The 18,852-nt window shown below is 40.6% G+C and overlaps 1 protein-coding gene across 1 annotated transcript in view; it reads right to left on the bottom strand.

Annotated features, from left to right (window-relative positions):
- The window catches only part of ADGB (androglobin), a 129,693-nt gene extending 110,841 nt beyond the window's left edge, over nucleotides 1-18,852 (bottom strand). The window contains exon 1 of the mRNA XM_064446993.1: nucleotides 18,662-18,852. Coding sequence (XP_064303063.1) covers nucleotides 18,662-18,852 — 191 coding nt within the window. The remainder of the gene's footprint in view (nucleotides 1-18,661) is intronic.

Here is an 18,852-nt window from a genome sequence, read left to right as displayed (position 1 = left end):
TAGCTTCTACCACTCTAACTGGAAGGAAGATGTATTCTCTGGAGTGATACCTTGCTTTGCTTTTCCATGTTTGTCATCTGTCATCTGTAAATGGCCTCCAGCCTCTCTCTATTATGTCTGATCTTTCAGACATAATATTATCTTTTCTCCAGCATTTTCTTGAAGACTCAAATGATGCTTCATTCTATATTCAATAACACTTAACAAGCAACTGAAAACCCTGAATGTTTACCAGTTTCTTTGGATTACTAGGAATGTCTGTATCAGTTCCAGTTGTTCCAAAGAATCTGCTGTATCTGCAATAACTGCATGCATGAACACTAATGAAAAACAGAATGCTAGCTGTACCAACAGCTCCAATACCCGTGGTATTTTGAAACTTTGCCCCTTGATTTAAATACAACTCCTGTCAGCTTCATACACATACTTAAAAGCAAAAAATGACAAGTTAAAATTCTTACTTTTTCTACTTTTTTTATTTCAGATGAAATATCAGAGACATATGCAGCCATTTTAAATATCCAAAGAGTACTTCTAATTTTGTGTATCTTTTCTTCTCCGCCTATGTCTGCATTTTCTCTTTTAAGTATTTAGAAAGGCACGGAAGTTTCACTCAATAATAATAACAATAATAACAATAATAATGATAAGTATGTTCTAAAGCTATTCTCAAAGACAAATCATTTTTGACTGCTTTGGGACAGTAATGGCATAATAAAAAAGTGTGTTTTTTTAAAAAAACAAGATATGGCAATACCTGCCTAGATTACTATCACATTAAGATTACTTATCACACAGAAAATTACTTTACAATAGACTTCGACATAATAGAATATCCTCAATACTAACAATGTGGAAGACATGGAAACAGTGTTTTCTAGGACTGAGATGTCTAAACTAAATTAGTGAAATCCAGTGCTCCTGCTTCTCAAAAAGGATGATTCAATAAGGTTTTTGAAAAAGTCATAAAGAACTGCAATTTAATTGGACTCCAAATATAAATAAGTGAAAAAAGACAACTGAATTTATTAAAATACTGTATTTGAATAAGGCTATCAAGAAGTTCCTTTATTACAAGAATTGAATGATATAATTCATTGAGAACTCTTTGAAACAAACTAACAGACACAAAGACGATGCAAAGCATTACTGGTATTTTATGCTCAAGCTGGATGGCTTCATTGTGCAACAGTATTTTAAACATCAATTTACTGGCAGACTTCTTTTTAAACCTGTGCTAAACGCGAAAGGAGAAAAGGAAGAATAAATGCCAAATGAGGGAAACACCATGAAGCTGGCACTAATTCACCTCTGACCCTCTAAGCAGCTTCTCAAGAATACTGGTATAATTGATATAGTACCAACAGGGGAAATAAGGAATGGCAGGATAGACAAACACAGACAGATTGCAACCTAAGTTTTTCAGAGACTTCAGGTTTAATAGAGAAGCAGGAGACAGGCCCACAAGGTACTGGAAGTGTGCTCTATGAAGTTAAACATAGTCATTTAGTCTGTAGACATATACACCTTAGCTACTCACCCACTCTGTAAGCAAGATCTTGTCAAAATGGTCATTGGAAGCTAGGGAGCATATATTTTCTTCTTAACATAGATAAATCTACCTATATATGACCATTCCTCATGCAGGGAGCCCAGCAAGAATGAAGGGAGTCTTCTCAAGACAGTTACAGAAGTATTGGTATTTATTTTCAGAACAGCATGGCTACTCCACCTTCCTTTCCCAGTACTCATGCCATTCTGGATCACCACACAACAATAATTTTGTGGCACACGAAAATAACTGACGGAGTATGCAGGTTTTGTAGAATTCAGAAAGACACTATTCCTTCTATTTCATTCTTTCCTCCAGATAAAGATTTAATACTCTCTTTCCTAACTCCCCCTTGCAAAACTTCAATGGGCCTTTAATCGTGCTTAGAATTGTGATGCAGTCACTTTCCTTAACAATAAACCAAAACAAAACCCCCAAAAAAGGAAGGAAAAAAGAATTAATTTTTCACTTTTGCTTAGATGAGCAGATCTGAGGATGGAAATGAGACATCTTCTCACAGTAATTTTGATTGGGAGTATCTGAAACAGCTAAAATCGTTTAATAGATCAATAATAATGCCAGCATTGCTTCCACAATGACTCCGGGGCTTTACACAGAAATCTGGTTGGAGCCTTGACAGATAAAAGTGCTGCAGCTTCTTCTGTCTTCATGGCTGCACTTTGGAAGTTAGGAAAAAAATCCCCAGGGATTCCACCATATTGATGACTTCTTCAGGGTTTCTGGTTAGTTATTTGCATATGGATATATCCAATCTTTTTTATTCTTTCTGCGATCCTTAAAATTCCTCATGAAACAAATTGAAAAGACAATGTTTTTTTTAATGCTAAATCCTTTTCAGCATCTATTTTCATTAAGGTTTTATTTATTTATTTCTATTAAACCTACTTAACTTTTTTATATTATTATTCAAAGAAATCAATACAGAGGTTTTCATGGACTTAGGACCTAGTACTGGGATCTCTGGCTGAAGACTGAGATGTAAAATTGAAAGCTAAGTTTTGATTGACTTAATGAATTGCTACTCAGCAGCTGAGCTACAGTTACTGTCTATGCATCTGTTCTTAGCTAAGTCCAACTATGGAGTAAAATATGTGTTTGCTTAAAGCACATTTTGGAGAACCAACAGATTGAGCATTGGTATTTGTAACAGCAACTGTTTAAACAAACCAGCCATTTCATTTGCAGCATGATACATTTGGGTGGTAGAGTATGATTAGGTATTCATATGCTAGCTTTTCTGTAGATGCAATGATTATGAGTTTGGTCTTCATTCGATTCACTCTATTAAGAATTTGTTTATCTCCACAACAGGGCATTTGTTGCTAAGTAACTGCCAACAAGCCATCACTTCATTCCATCTTAGTGCTCCCTGCAGGTGTTTTAAATGGTCACCAACATTACCCATAGCATGTTTTAAAGATTATTTTTTAATCTGTGAATTTGATCATAAAAATACCCCACGAGAAGAAAAATCTATTTGATGCTCATCATTTTCACCTTGTTCCCTAGAGAGCATTGCTAATCTTTTATATTTCCTTAAATACTATCTATTCTTTCCATGAAATGTCTGCAACCATTACACTGTACAGCTTAGTTTCATTCAAACCCCAGAAAACACACAATGTATATCTGATGTCGCACTGACTACAGTTCTTGGGATGACCAATAACTATGGAAATGATTCAGTAACAGCACATGATATTTAGGTAACTAATATCTAGCAGGCCGGTGAATGAGGCTCAGAGCTGCAACTTTTATCCTTCTTTCTTCCTTCCACCCCTCTGGATGCTCTGAACTCCTCTGTATCGTGGTTGAAGTGGTCGGAGGCTGTCTTAGGCTCAGCAACCATGACACGACATTGTTTTCAATTCTTGGAGAAGTAAGGAAGGGGTCAGCAAAACTGCTACCCTGAACTTCAGAAGGGCAGACTTTGGATTGTTAAGGAGTCTGGTTAACAGAGTCCCTTGGGAAGCAGTCCTGAAGGGCAAAGGAGTCCAGGAAGGCTGGATGTTATTAAAGAAGGAAGTCTCAAAAGGCGCAGGAGCAGGCCGACCCCATGTGCCGTTAAGTCGAGCAGGAGGGGGAGAAGACTGGCTTGGCTGAATAGGGAGCTTTGGCTGGAACTCAAGAAAAAAAGGAGAGCTTACCGCCTTTGGATGAAGGGGCAGGTGACTCAGGAGGACTAAAGGGATGTTGTGAGGATATGCAGGGAAAAGATTAGATTGGTGAGGGCCCAGCTGGAACTTAAACAGGCCATCGCCATTAAAGATAAAAAAATGTTTTTATAAATATATCAGTGACAAAAGGAGGGCCAGGAAGAATCTCCCTCCTTCGTTGGATGTGGAAGGTAACCTTGCCATGAAAGATGAGAAGGCGGCTGAGGTACTTAATGCTTTCTTTGCCTCAGCATTTAATAGTCAGACTGATCATCCTCGGGGTTGTCACGCCCCTGTGCTGGGAGATGGAGCTAGTATGCAGAATGAAGTCCCAGTTGCTGAAGAGGTGGCAGTCACTGACCTGCTCCTTCACCTGCATGTTCACAAGTCCATGGGGTCAGATTGGATCCACCCGAGGATACTGAGGGAGCTGGCAGAGGAGCTTGCCAAGCCACTCTCCATCATTTATCAGCAGTCCTGATCAACCAGGGAGATCGCAGATGAATGGAAGCTAGTGAATGTAATGCCCCTTTACAAGAAGGGTCAAAAGGAGGATCCAGGGAACTAAACGCCTGCCAGCCTGACTTTGGTGCCGGGAAAGGTCATGGAGCAGATCATCTTGAATGCCATTACATAGCACGTGCAGGACAACCAGGGGATCCGGCTCAGCCAGCATGGGTTTATGAAAGGCAGGTCCTGCTTCACTAACCTAGTCTCCTTCTATGATAAGGTGACCCACTTAGTGGCTGAGGGGAAGGCTGTAGACGTTGTCTACTTGGACTTTAGTAAGGCCTTTGACACTGTCTCCCACAGCACTCTCCTGGAGAAGCTGGCTGCTCATGGCTTGGACAAGTGCACCCTGCACTGGGTTAAAAACTGGCTGGACGGCCGAGCCCAGAGAGTGGCAGTGAATGGAGTCAAATCCAGTTGGCGGCCGGTCACGAGTGGTGTTCCCCAGGGCTCAGTGTTGGGGCCAGTCCTGTTCAATATCTTCACTGATGATCTGGATGAGGGGATGGAGTGCACCCTCAGTAAGTTTGCAGATGATGCCAAGGTGGGTGGAAGTGTTGATCTGCTGGAGGGCAGGAAGGCCCTACAGAAGGGACCTGGACAGGCTGGATCATTGCTGCAGCCAACGGTATAAGATTCAACAAGGCCAAGTGCCGGGTCCTGCACTTGGGTCACATCAACCCCATGCAACGCTACAGGCTTGGGGAGGAGTGGCTGGAGAGCTGCCTGGAGGAAAAGGACCTGGGGGTGTTGGTTGACAGCCGGCTGAACATGAGCTGGCAGTGTGCTCAGGCAGCCAAGAAGGCCAACGTCATCCTGGCTTGTATCAGGAATAGTGTGGCCAGCAGGAGTACGGAAGTGATCGTGCCCCTGTACTTGGCATTGGTGAGGCCACACCTCGAATACTGTGTTCAGTTTTGGGCCCCTCACTACAAGAAGGGCACTGAGGTGCTGGAGCGTGTCCAGAGTAGGGCATCGAAGTTGGTGAAGTGTCTAGAGAGCAAGCCTTATGAGGAGCAGCTGAGGGAGCTGGGGTTGTTTAGCCTGGAGAAGAGGAGGCTGAGGGGAGACTATTGCTCTCCACAACTACCTGAAAGGAGGTTGTAGCGAGCTGGGGGTCAGACTCTTCTCCCTAGTAACAAGTGATAAGACGAGACGAAATGGCCTCAAGCTGCGCTAGTGAAGTTTAGGTTGGACATTAGAAAAAACTTCTTCACCGAAAGGGTTGTCAGGCATTGGAACAGGCTGCCCAGGGAAGTGGTGGAGTCTCCATCCCTGGAGGTATTTAAAAGAAGGGTAGACGTGGTGCTTGAGGATATGGTTTAGTGGTGGACTTGGCAGTGATAGGTTGGCAGTGGACTCAATGATCTTAAGGGTCTTTTCCAACCTTAACGAGTCTATGATTCTATGATTCTATGATATGTACAGAAGTAAGAGCAATCTGAAGTGAGGAATCTCACATCTCATATTCCCCATTGGATATCAATGCTGGGACACAGCAAGATGAGAATTCTGAGCTTTTTCCACTTACCAGGAAGTCATAAAGAAAAATTTATCTCTGGCCTTGGATTGTGTGAACAGTCAGAAGAAACAATTTCTGGCCCCAGTAAAGGCTTTTATATTAGGAAAAAGAGGGCAGAGAACAGATGGCTCAACTTCTCCTTCAAATGTGTCCTGGGGGGAAGCTACTTGACTTTTTCCCTATTCTCTTCAGAACTTGACAACAAAAGGCCCCTTTGAAGACTTTATTTATGGCAGAAAGTTCTTCTGAAGTCTAGTCATTGAAATAGTTTTTCAAAAGTAGCATCTGAATATCTTAGAAACCTACATCAGAAACCATGGCAACACTCAAGTTCATAAGAATCTGGAAAGGATATGAGAACGTTTGACCAAGTATCCGTAACTCTGTTGCAGAATGACTTGCTCTTTGTCTTCATACCTAGTGCCATTCTTCAGAAGAGGAATGAACAGAATGAGTCATGATCAGACAATCTAACAAGCAGCTAAGGCAATACAGTCTTCTCTTTATTATTAATATAGTCAGCAGCAATTCCAAAATATAACCAAAAATATGTATGTGTTGTTTACAGTAACTTACCATTATTCTTATCTCAGGCACTGGAGCCAAAACTTAAAGGACTGTCTGCAGAATTAAAATACACTAGTCTAAATGTCCAGAACTGCAATGGCTGGGGAGAGGCTCAAGCCATGGATGCAGTTCATGCAGTACAACAAGCACAACAAACGATGGTAAAGCATCTAAATTGCAATGACAGTTGTTTGCAAAGCTTATGATAACAGGTTGTGTTGTCATTTTACTTTTGTGTACTGGGGTAGGACTTCATCCCCAAAAATCACAGAATGCTTTCTGTATGAAGCAAGATCAAACTGTGGAAAATTAAAGTGGTGATAGAAAGAAAAGATGAATAACAACTGATTATTCTTTACAGGCATATTATTTTTAAAGGAGTCTGTAATTTGGATCACTACTTTCAAGTGTAATATTCTCATTTCTAAACATAGCTGACATCCTTGTAGGTGTCAGGCAAACTACTAACATACTTCAGTAACTTGTCAAGAATGACCCTATTTCAAATTCTTGCCTATTTCAAATGGTCTGAATTGTGGCCTTTATCATTTTAAAATTCCAGCTAAATTTTAGTATCTTTCTTAAAAGCTTGGATTAGTTCTCATCAACATAATTCAGACTTGTTGTTTTGATCCATTTACACCAATTATACATTTTTGGTTTATAAAAATTTGAACTGACAAAAAAGTCAGAAATTGAATATAAAAAGCAGAACAGAGTACTAGACTTGTGCCATATGTTAGAGAAAAAAAGATGAAGATGCATTCAAAATATTGATGACAAATACAGTGGTAAGGCAACTCAATAATTCATATAGATCACAATAGATTTACTTTGTCTTGTGTAACTAAATCTTAGCAAATTTAAAACAAAAATACATTGTGTCATGTATTTTTGGAAGAATTAATGTAAAATCCAACCTTCATGCTCATAGTAAGCTCATGTACAATGTTAGAATTTTGGAGTCTTTTAATCTTCTATTTTTGCATTCCAAGAATAAAAATAGTTTGTATTGCATAAACTATCATTAGTAAGTGGCTCAAAGACAGAAGCAAAGTCAGGTGAAGTTACAGACTTCAGAAAGAATAGTGTGGACACTGCTGCTAATGGCAGCACAAGTCAGTCCCTGTAGCCTGTGAGAGCCTGTGCCAAAAAAGCTCAGCTTGTCATTTTCAGTGGCAAAAGCCAGCTATAGCAAAATTCTCTGCTCCTGATTCTGTGGAGCCTTTTATATGGAATGGAAAATTACTATTTTACATATTTTAAAAACACTCTTGATAATGGAAGGTATCAGATGGCCTGGAAGTCATTAATTTGCCAGCCTTTTATATTCTACCACACTGGAGGTCACTTAGACCTTTAAAAGACATCCTTCAAAAATACTTTTTTGGTAGTTTATATTCCCAAGAGTGGAATACTGAAGATTAACCCCAAGAAACACCTGCCAAAACAGAAACCTTGTAATACCTAGCTCTTAAATGAGCACTTTTAATCTATAGAAAAAAAAATATTTTACAGAAGAGGGCTTTATACCTGCTTTTACAGGTCAAAATATGACATACCAAGACCTAGCTAGAGACATAGCAAGGGCCTGGAAAGAGGAGTGCCTTTTCTGGTGATTTTCAGGTGCCGATATCAACCAACAGAAGTGATCTCTGACTGATTCTTCCAAGGTGGTTGACTCTGGGTTGTGCTCCAGGTGGGACTGTTGTCAACTGTCCTAAATCCTTTATGGTTACCCGGTTTCAAAAGGTGGAGGTGACAGGCCAAGTGAATGGAGTACAGACTAACATAGGCACCAAAGGGCCCCAGCTGCATCTTGCAGTCTTTCAACAAGTCACAGGTTTAAGTGCAAGCGACATCTACGTCCAATTTGTAGACCAAATTTCTGTTTGACCAATGCACTGTCCTTCCAACTAGCATCAAATGACTGCAGGTTATATAGCTCTCAGTTCATGGTAACACTTCAACATCAGACACTGTCTTCATGATAGATCAGTTAAGATCTCTGTTAAGTACAGTCAAGGAAAGCAAATAAAACAGTAGGACGCATTAGAAGCAGGATGTCCAATATGTGAAATTACTACAATCCCACTCAGTATAATCAATTTTATGTCCTTTGCATGAAATACTATGTTTGGTTCCAGTTGTCCTAGCAATGTAACAATAACTTTGGAAATTCAGTGACAGGCAACAGTTTAGAGCATGCATGGAGGAATAACAAAGCGTAAATGTACAAAATACTGAGTAGTACAGATGAGAGTGTACTATTTATCTGTTCTAATAACACAAGAAAAATAATGCATCTCACATAAAACACAGCAAATTTAATACTGATAAAAGGAAACATCTAACAGCTCAGCACATAACTAGCCAGCAGAACTCCTTTACATCAGATGCCACTCAGGTAATAATAATGATCTATAGCTACTGGAACAGCCTGTCTCAAGCAGCTCTATCAAACTCAGTACAAAAAAAGAAAGGGAATGTGCCACTCGTGGGATCTCAGTTCCATTCCACCAACCTCTGTGTGAGAAACCACTAACAGCACACTCACAGAGCACCCACTTGTTCTGGCTGTCCTCCAAGGCAGGAAGCTGAGGATCTCTTTCCAAGTCCTTCTTTACTGTACCTGATTCAAAGAGGGAATCTGAAGTCATGTTTCTCCATATATTTGTACAGCACCTTAAAAGTTATGGAACCAGTAGCTTTTCTGAGTTTGTTTCTCCCAGTGTTTCCTGCTAAGAAGAGTGAACTGGCCTTAGATTCATCCATAAGAATGTTAGGACGATTGCAGCACCTGTTTCCACACTGGAGTTTGGTATGCACATATCTTTTAAGAACACAGCTTGTGTTCTGCTCCTTTCTTTGGCATTTCTTCCTTGCTGGTTTTTGTAATATCCTTTTGTGCCTTGTGTGGCACCTAGGTAATTAAGAACTAAAAATCTCTGCATGGCAGAGCACCTCAGTACTTCTGTGGATTTAGGTCAACTCATTTACAAAGCACTTAGTGTGCATTGATAAGAAAACCAGGAAATTCTGTTTCTTCACTGGTGGTTCCACACAGCTCTCAGAGAAACTAAAGACCATTCTGCTTAAGTAGGTGTGTGATCCATGGCAAACAGAGTCTCTAACACGATATTTTAAGAAAGCTTTCCAGTTTCAAAGCACAATTATTATTTTTTTTTCTTCTTTTGACAGTGCTTTTTCTGCTATATAGTTCTGCTGAAAGCTGCTTTTCCCTATTACTGTTCATTGTAATAAAAGTCTAGACTTCTATTGCACAGTCTGGTTGCACAGCCTCCAACCAATGGCTCATGGATGGTGTTTGTCTGCAAGACCTCCTGGCATTCCTTTGAGTTCCAGGGAAAGAAAAACCTGAAACTAAGACCAGCAGGGAGCACAGCATTTAGTGTGATATTGCCACTGGTATATTACTTAATGTTTTCATGCCCATGAGTCTATGAAGTTTGAAATCTACAGATCAGGGTAGGCTGAGCTCTCAGGGGTTCATGGTTTTAATTAGAATTAACTAGGAAAGCTAATTTGAATACATAATTTCCTAATTAAAATGTAAACTAGTTAATCAAAAGTTCAACTTACTGGTTGTCTTATATGCTATTTTAACATGATTATCATATTTACCTGGGGAAGAACCCATTGTCTCACCACAAAGCATGAAACTAAATGCAGAAGAAAAGAAAAAAAAACGTACTAACAATTTGACTGTATTGATTAAAGTTGTACTGCATTTACTCACTGAAACATTTCGATGAATGAAGCACAGGTGCTGAAACCAAAATCTTCATCCTTTCAGCCAGAGGATGCCAATGCTAACAATTCTAGGTGTACTTAACTTTATTTCTGAGACTAACAAAAATACTGGGCTTGGAAATATGGATTATACACATAAAGAAACAGACAGTAAAAGACAATAAATGAAAAGTGGCTATTTTATGCTCAGGCAGGCCAACACAAACTCTTCAGGAATTTCTCTAGGTTTTGTTAGTTTACAATTTAGGTATTAGTACAATAGTATAGTAAAAGAGTTTGCAGATGCACATTGATACAATAAAAAACTTCTGAAGAACAATTATGAACCAAAGAATTTAACTCAAGCTGAACCTAAGATCATAACACGTTTATCCACTAGCATGGCTATGTTTAGGGAAAGTGTGCATGTGCATGATGCTCAGTGTTTCAGATCTTTAAATTTTAAGCTACATAGACACTTCTCCATTCAGTTCTGCAGCTGGACATCCTGAAATCCTGGGCCATTACAGATTTATGTTGTTTCTGAACTACTTGAGAGAAAAGGAAATGGCTTGTCATATTGGTATTACAAACAGCCAATAAATCCTTCTAGAAGTCTCTGGACAGCGATTCAAAAGAATTCTGTTCATCTCAGGAGTCACTGCAATTAACAGCTTGCTAAATGAGACTGTGATCTCAAAATGCCTGTGCCTCAGGATTGTCAGAACAGTAGCTGCAAACCAGAAATGAACAACTGCTGCAGCTCAAAATACATCACAGCTCACTCCCAGACTCTTGTTAAGCCTTAACTGGCTTTGGTGATGCACATGGTTAAGAAGGATCTGAACTGAGATATTGGAGATAGAAGAGCCTCACGAGTAATCCAAAGGACTAAAATTAGGTTTGTAGTAAGGGTATAATATCTTGTACTACATGATCAGTTACAATTATAAAGAAGGTTATAAATGCAATGAAAGTTTAAAATTCTTCAAATAAATCTTCTTTCCCTTGCAACATTCAGTAACTAGCTATACTGGTTTTGGCTGGGATTGCATTAAGTTTCTTCACAGTAGCTAGTACGGGGCTACATTTTCGATTTCTGCTAAAAATAGTGTTGAAAACACAGGGATGTTTCAGTTATTGATGAGCAGCGCTTACACAGAGTCAAGGCCTTTTCTGCCTCTCACCCCACCCCACCAGTGAGTGGCTGGGGGTGCACAAGAAGCTGGGAGGGGACACAGCTGGGACAGCTGACCCCAACTGACCAAAGGGATATTTCATACCTATGATGTCATGCTCAGCATATAAAGCTGGGGGAAGAAGAAGGAAGGGGGGGACATTTGGAGTGATGGCATTTGCCTTCCCAAGTAACCGCTACTCGTGATGGAGCCCTGCTTTCCTGGAGATGGCTGAACACCTGCCTGCCCATGGGAAGGAGTGAAGGAACTCCTTGTTTTGCTTTGCTGGCGTATGCAGCTTTTGCTTTACCTATTAAACTGTCTTTATCTCAACCCACGGGTTTTTGCACTTTTACCTGGATTCTCTCCTCCCATCCCATGGGTGGGGTGGGAGTAAGTTAGCAACTGTGTGGCACTGAGGTGCCTACAGGGATTAAACCATGACACTAGCATGCTTTGAATTCAAGCACCGTGTTTCTTATAACCATAAGCTCAAAACTAACTATTTTTAAAGGCAGACCAGTTCCCAATAAATGAGGCAGAATTAACCAAAAAAATTGATATGTCTAATTTAGGGCATCAGCAATATTTGGGACTAGTATCCTCAATGCCTTTTGTCCAAAATTTTAACTCTGTTTCAAGGCTTCAGCAGAACTTAGTCAGAGCCACCAAGCTATACTCATCACTGACCGAAGCTCATGCTATGTCAAAAACATGCATTATCATCTACGTACAAATCTAACTGGCTTTTACAGTAATATATCAACCCTTTCTGTCAATAATACAAATTTTGCAACACATGTTGCAAGACAAAGACACACCATTGAACTACCCACCTGGACCATAAATATAAGAACAAGAGTACTATGTCAGAGCGAGGGTGAACTATAGCCCAGTATCTTGTCTCTAACAATACTCACAATTGAAAGCCTATAAAGAGCCTAAAGGCATATATAGTCTACTTTATTTCTCTCATACTTTGATAGTCTCCAATCATTTTTAGCTAAAGCACTTCCTGAGCTACATGTGGTTGCTATTTATTTAAATAATCCTCAATGGATTTCTTTTCCGCAGACTTGTTCCATGACCCCCATGTAAATTTTTAGTGCCCATTAAAACTTTAACACGAGCGCTCCAGCACAATACTAAAAGCAGCTTCAGGTTCAAACACCATGCCATTACTCACAAGACTTTAGCTCTTGCGATTCCCAACCTTCAGTCAATCTAGCTAGCCCCACCCAAAATATAAAAAAATTAATCTATTCAGTCTATATTCTCTAAACCACTGCTGTAGGCTAAACATCACGAATACTTACCTGAGGAACACATGTTGGCAGTGGATAAAATCTCAGTCAGAAACCTTGGCTTACTGCTTATCCTAGGCATATGGGAGTTCAAGTATGAATTAGCAATGCAGCTATTTTTTTCCTGTTCTTACTGTCCCAGCCTTTAATCTTAATAACAAACATCAGGTAATCCTAGGCTTTGGTGCAGCAACACACTGCACAACAGCAGCACAGCAACCTGCTACTCATTGCAATCAATCAGGCACGCAGCTAAACTTAAATCATTTCTTCCGGCCAGTCCAGACTTCAGCCTGTCTCTGCAGGTCCTTAAGGATCCATCAGCAGTAAATATTGCTCTTAGTTACTGCTCTCCCTAACAAGAACTGTAACACCACTCTGACCTTCCCTTATACATCGGTGACCTCTACCTGTGCCACAACTTGCCGCTCTTGGCATTGACCATTAGCTCCTCACTTTTGTCCCTAATAATCCAAACTCTAATCCTTATTTTTCTTTATGCTGGCAGATGCTAATGTCTCAAGTTTAATTCAGAAGATAGGGCTTGATGGCATAGAGTTTCATCAAATTCATTTAAATGCATTTTAATTCATTATCCATTCTTATACTAGCCAGAATCTCTTTCAGTGCCGACAGAGACATCAATCCCTATTCACTAGAGCCTTTGAAACCTGGGAAAGATCAGATTTTCAGTAGCCTTGAACAGTGTAATTAAGGAAAGCTATAAGGACAGCAGTTCTTTTGAGCTCTTCAACCTGTCATCTCTAGCAACTGCCTAGCTCCTGAAGGGAACTGCTACCTAACTAGAAAGTAGTAATGAAGAGAGACCCAGTGAAGCATCCTGCAGAGACACATACAAAGTCTGCCTTCTTCGTATGCTACGCAACGTATCCACCAATAATCCCCGTTGATATTCCACAGTACAGATGTACTGTGCTGACTGTTGCAAGCATTTATGGCGGAAAAAGAAGGCTGGTCTCGCTAGAAATCAAGCAGAGGGATTTTAAGGTAATCAAAATATATTTTCCAGCTGTTTGTACACATTACTCTCAGAGGGCTTCTGCATTAATATTATCCACAAGATTTGAAACTATAACACTTAAATTCTTTGTGGTAAGCACTGACAGCTCTCAGGATTTTTTTTTTTTAATATTTCTAAAAGCTATTAGCCTTTTTTCTTTTTTTATACTACTGATATTTCTATTCACTATTTCAGTCATTGCAGGCATATAAAAACAAGTATCGTTTACTATCAGGAAGACATTATTAGACAAAATACAAAATGTTTTTGACATTTTTATCCCTGCAAGTTGTGTTCAAAAATAAAACAGAGATACTCAGGGGAAACCTACCCTGCAATTACCATAGAATACTAAACTGCTGGGTCAATGGTCTCTCAGGCAGCCTGCAAACATCCGTTCCTCTTTCTGATACAGGGATAGTAACACTACTTAAGTTCTCATGGACTTACACAAGATTTGTTCAGTACAAGTTGTCTCTGACTCATAAATGCACTGAACAAGCTGGGGAACAGAACAAATGTAAATAGGTAATATCTAATAAGTAATTGCCATACCTCCAGTGAACACAGCTCCAATCTTAGAGTGTGTGTGTAAGATTGACTTTTAATCTCCACATCCCACCAAAAAAAGACTTGGTAAACTGCCTTTGGTAAAACATTTATGATCATTACTAGCACTTGCCTACTATTAGGAGAAAAATCATTATCTGAGGAAACATACAGTGATCTCTCCAGCACAGGGATTGCCAACTAAAATGAGGACTACTTAAATTATAGGATTAGAGTACAGTTGTTTTATCACCTCATTCAGCAATTTTTATCACCAACTATAAATATTAAGAGCAGCAGCATTAATCACTCTGTCTCAGGGTAGGCTCCTGCAGAATCATCTTGGTACTCTGCTGATTTTTCTTGACAATGGTACTGATATAACCTTAAATCAGAAAATTAAACATTCTCTGCATTTGGGGCTAGAAGTGTACTTTCTAGTAAATGAATGAGATTTGCACTTTCTTCTCATGGACCTTCAAACACAGAATATCTTCACTGTAATATAGATATTCCTTACTATACAGCATCTTTCCATTTCCAAATAAAGAAATAACATGTCGATCTGCCTGCGATCAATTGCATTCCCATCATTCTGACACCACAAATGCTATAAAAAGCGGGAAAGCACTCTAGAAGCAATGTTGAAAATTGAAAAATAGCTTCCATTTGCATAAATTTGACCATAAGCCTGATCCAAATAAAAAGCTCCCTGTAGACTTCAGCAGACTGTAGTTCAAAACTTGAAACTGCCTGGCTGCTTGTTCTCTCCATAGAAATTCTGTAGTTCACAGCAGTGATCTCCAAAGTGGGGTGTGCACACAAGGAAAAAATATTAGAACTTTGGTAGTGCAAGTATAGAATTTATAAATAAATACACATCTTGGGGGAGGGGGCGCTCTGAAATTTTTTACGGATAGGGTTGAACAATCAAAAAGTTCGGAGACCGCTGGTGTATAGAATGATTAAAGAAAATAAATACGTTTCAATGTTTCAGTCCTTTCAAAGGGACTGAGAATGCTAAAATATATTTTTTATATTGGGTTTGGGGTATAATTCCAATCCATCTGGTAAACAAGGGCAAACAAGAAGAAAGGCTATACAAGGTGTCAAAAGTGTTCTCAAGGGTAAACTTTTATCCCCACTGTGTTCATTTCCCAACTATCAACAATTTTCACTAATGTCAGCAAAAACAGATTTTCACCCAGATCTTTGCCTAGAGAGTACTAAGATGCGTGTGGGTTTTCAGCAGGATTAAGATCTTACTGAGATTAAAAACTGTAGTAGAATAGAGCCTTTAATCAACTCTGAAAGGACTTCCAACTTTGAGAGCAAAACAGTACAATTGGAAGTGTAGCAAGTGCTGAGTTAATTTTTTTTTTCGTATTTCATACCACTATTCTCTACTGTTTCATGAGAAAGAGGGGCTACTTCTGTAAAATTTTTGTTTCAAGACAAAAATTTACTTACACAAAAGTTTAGAATAGGCTGTCACTAGCTTTCCTTGATTTAAATTCATTATCTACAGCTCAACAGACCCTAAAGTAAAATCCTTTCTGACAGCTTAAAAAAGAAGGTTTATCAGGTCAGTTGCTGAACTTGGTAAGACAGGCAGTGACCTAAACCAACAATTTTTCATCCATCCGTCCAAAAGGCCTTAGTAATATTTCAGAATGATAAGAAGTGAGCTGGCATAGGTTCTGGCATAGGTTAGTCAGGGGATTAGTATTAGACTCTTTCGCTTTAACTTCAGATTTTTTGTGTCACAGATTTTCTGGTTTCCCCTTTTATATTACCAGCATTTCTGGTAATATATATATATAGAGAGAGAAATAGTAATTAATACAAACACAAACAGAGGTAGTTCTCTGTACTAAAAGCTGGGTTTTTTAAAAAAGAAAAGGTCACTTCATCTCTTCATATGCCTGAATATCATTCAGGACAGTAAGATGTCATATGGAAATGTATGCAGCACATACACTGAAACACCCAAACGCTGACTGCTGAGACCTACTCCTGTTTATAAGAGCACTCTGTATCACAATGGCAGAGCAGATAAACCCAAAAGACGTGCTACAGTTTAAACAGAAGTTACAAGCTTAATGAAAAAAATTAATACAAGCGATATATTCTATGTTATGGAGGTCCTGCATTACAATCAGGTTATTGTAACAGTTTCTCCCATAGTCTACTAACATAAGTCACTAAGCCACTATTAGGACACCTTCAAGTTACTACACTTTATGTAAAATAGCCTTAATGAAGTGAGTTAATAGTCCTGTGTTGATTCTTAGCTAATGTAGAATTAACATTGGCATATGCTAGACATTAGTTCCATTGCAATTAGTTGACAATTGCAGAGTGAGAGATAAATCGTGTCTCCTGTCCCTCAGGTCCAACATGAGATTTCAAATATGACACGAGCACACCTCCTAGATTGCATTTCAGAGGTGTTTCAGTAAAGCTTAGTATCATTCAAATAGCTTCTAACTAAATATTCTCATCTCAATTTGACACTGGGAAAACAATTTTCTAATCTGATTTATCCATCGTCGTCTCATTTAATAAAGCCTAAAGTAACAATGTACTAAAGAGAGGGGCAGATACTGCTCTAGATAATCCAATACTAATAACTCATTTTATAAGAATGATACTTTTATAAGCTATTATGTGTAAGACAAAATGAACAAATTTACAATATAAAAAGGTACATATTTTTAGACTCTCCAAAAAAAAGATGTGTCTTAATTTAATGGAACAGCTAAAAAATTCTCGCACTGTAAGGCTGCCTTTTAGGGGACAACACCTAAAATACCGGACAAAATCTTATGGATTACAGTCCATTCAGTTTTACATAGACTGGAAAGTAAGAAAACACTTCTTTTTCTCTAACAGTGCTGAACAATAAGTGTCCCTGACAGCTTAGATATCGTCAGAAAACTTTTGATAAACTGCTTGAAGCTGTAAATATAGCTCTGACCGAAACAAAACAAAGAGTTAGTTAGCAAACTGATGCAGTGAGAAGGGAGGAATTAGAGATACTGGCTGACTGCAACAACAAATAAATTATCAAAATGGGAATCAAGATGCAAAATACGAAACAGAACTATGAAATATGAAACAATAAAATACTTCGTAGCAAAGGCTGGGCAAATGGGTATGAAAGAAGAACAGAGGGGCATTTGAAGACTGATTTAAAGAGAGAAGTAATAGAGCTGAAACCTTTATTTATGGCAGGAAAAGGAAGAAAAGGGCATGAGCATATACATCAGATACCTTTTTCACCTGCATCCTGTCAGTGCCATGCGTGCAGGCTTACATACTTTAGGATGAAAAAGCTGCTCAATACATAGAAATAGAACTTGCAGGTCTAAATAGCAACAGTGAAAGAAAGTAAATGTTTTCTATTTATTTATTTATCTTTGCAAGGAAAACTACACATTTTCACAGAAATATACAAATTTGCACTAAATGACTAGGAAATAGTAATTTAAAAATATCTCAAGAGATGCTGCTTACCCAGAAATATTTCAGAAATTAATAGGAAGAATTATTTTTTTTTAATACTTAATTTCCTCAGATTCATTCTAACATAAAGCAAACATCCAAGGCACTGGGAACTGCGTTTCCCTTCTGTAAAAGGAAATTGACGTGCTGTAAGAGTCATTAACCATTTTGCTCTGAAAACTTCAGCCAGCTTAGTTCTTCTACCTGATGAAAATGGAGGGTGTGTATTCCTCAAATTACTGTCCTGATTCACAGCTTCGAGGTTCTTTTAACCCCAAACACCATTTCAGTGAACACTTAACGTCTGCCTGCTGCCGCCCATCAGCCGAACGCTTCGCACCCTGAGCCGCGGCCAACACGCTGCCCCTCGCGCGCAGCAGCAGCCGCGTCACAAAGCCGCCCACCCATGTGCCGCACGCGCCGTGGCCCTCCCGCTCCCACCGCTCCCCCCAAGGTGCGAGGCGCCCCGGCCGCTCGAGCAGGTGTGGTACGAGGTACCCGCCGCGTGGCTTTGGCAGGGCGACGCTCCTGGACAGGTGCGTAGAAATACCACAGGACGAAGAGAGTACCACGTCCACACCAGGCTGGGCCTCCGGTTTAAACAAACAACGACCACAAAACCCCACCTTGCCTGTTGCAACCACTTTTAATTAAGTATCCGCTTGAGCACGGAGCTCGCCCAGCCGAAGCGCAGGGCTCGGGGCACGCACCGCCTCCGCCTGCGTCCCGCCCGCCTCAGTGGCGACCAGGCCGCGGCGCCGCAGCGGGGCCGACAGGCGGCGGCACCGTGCGCCCGCGGCCCCAACGGCCGCCCGGCACCGGGAGGAGATGGGGCGCGGCCGGGCGGCCCCGGGCGAAGCTTCCAGGCGGCCGCGGGGGCGGCCGAGCCCCGCCCGGGAGCGGCGCCGCGTTCCCGGCCGCGCACCCCGCTGTGTGCCGCCGTGCACCCCGCGGCCGGCCGGCCGCTGGGGGGCGGCCCTCCTCCCTCCCTCCCTCCCTCCCTCCCTCCCGGGGCTCTTACTCTTTGGCGGGGGCGCCCAGCAGCCCGGAGCTGCTGCGGCTACCCAGCTCCTTCTTCTTGCTCCCCTTGGAGGCCATGGCCGCGGGTCCCGCCGCGTCCGCCGCGTTGCCGGGCGACCTAGCCCGCCGCAGGTAGCGGCTCCAGCGCCGCCCCGCGGCCCAGGAGCCCTGCGGCCAGCCCACACCCGACAT

Source organism: Phalacrocorax carbo, chromosome 3 (genome assembly GCF_963921805.1).
Source record: "Phalacrocorax carbo chromosome 3, bPhaCar2.1, whole genome shotgun sequence".
Lineage (NCBI taxonomy): Eukaryota > Metazoa > Chordata > Aves > Suliformes > Phalacrocoracidae > Phalacrocorax > Phalacrocorax carbo.
The sequence above is the reverse complement of the archived record's forward strand: the minus strand, read 5'-3'. Positions and strand labels throughout refer to the sequence as shown.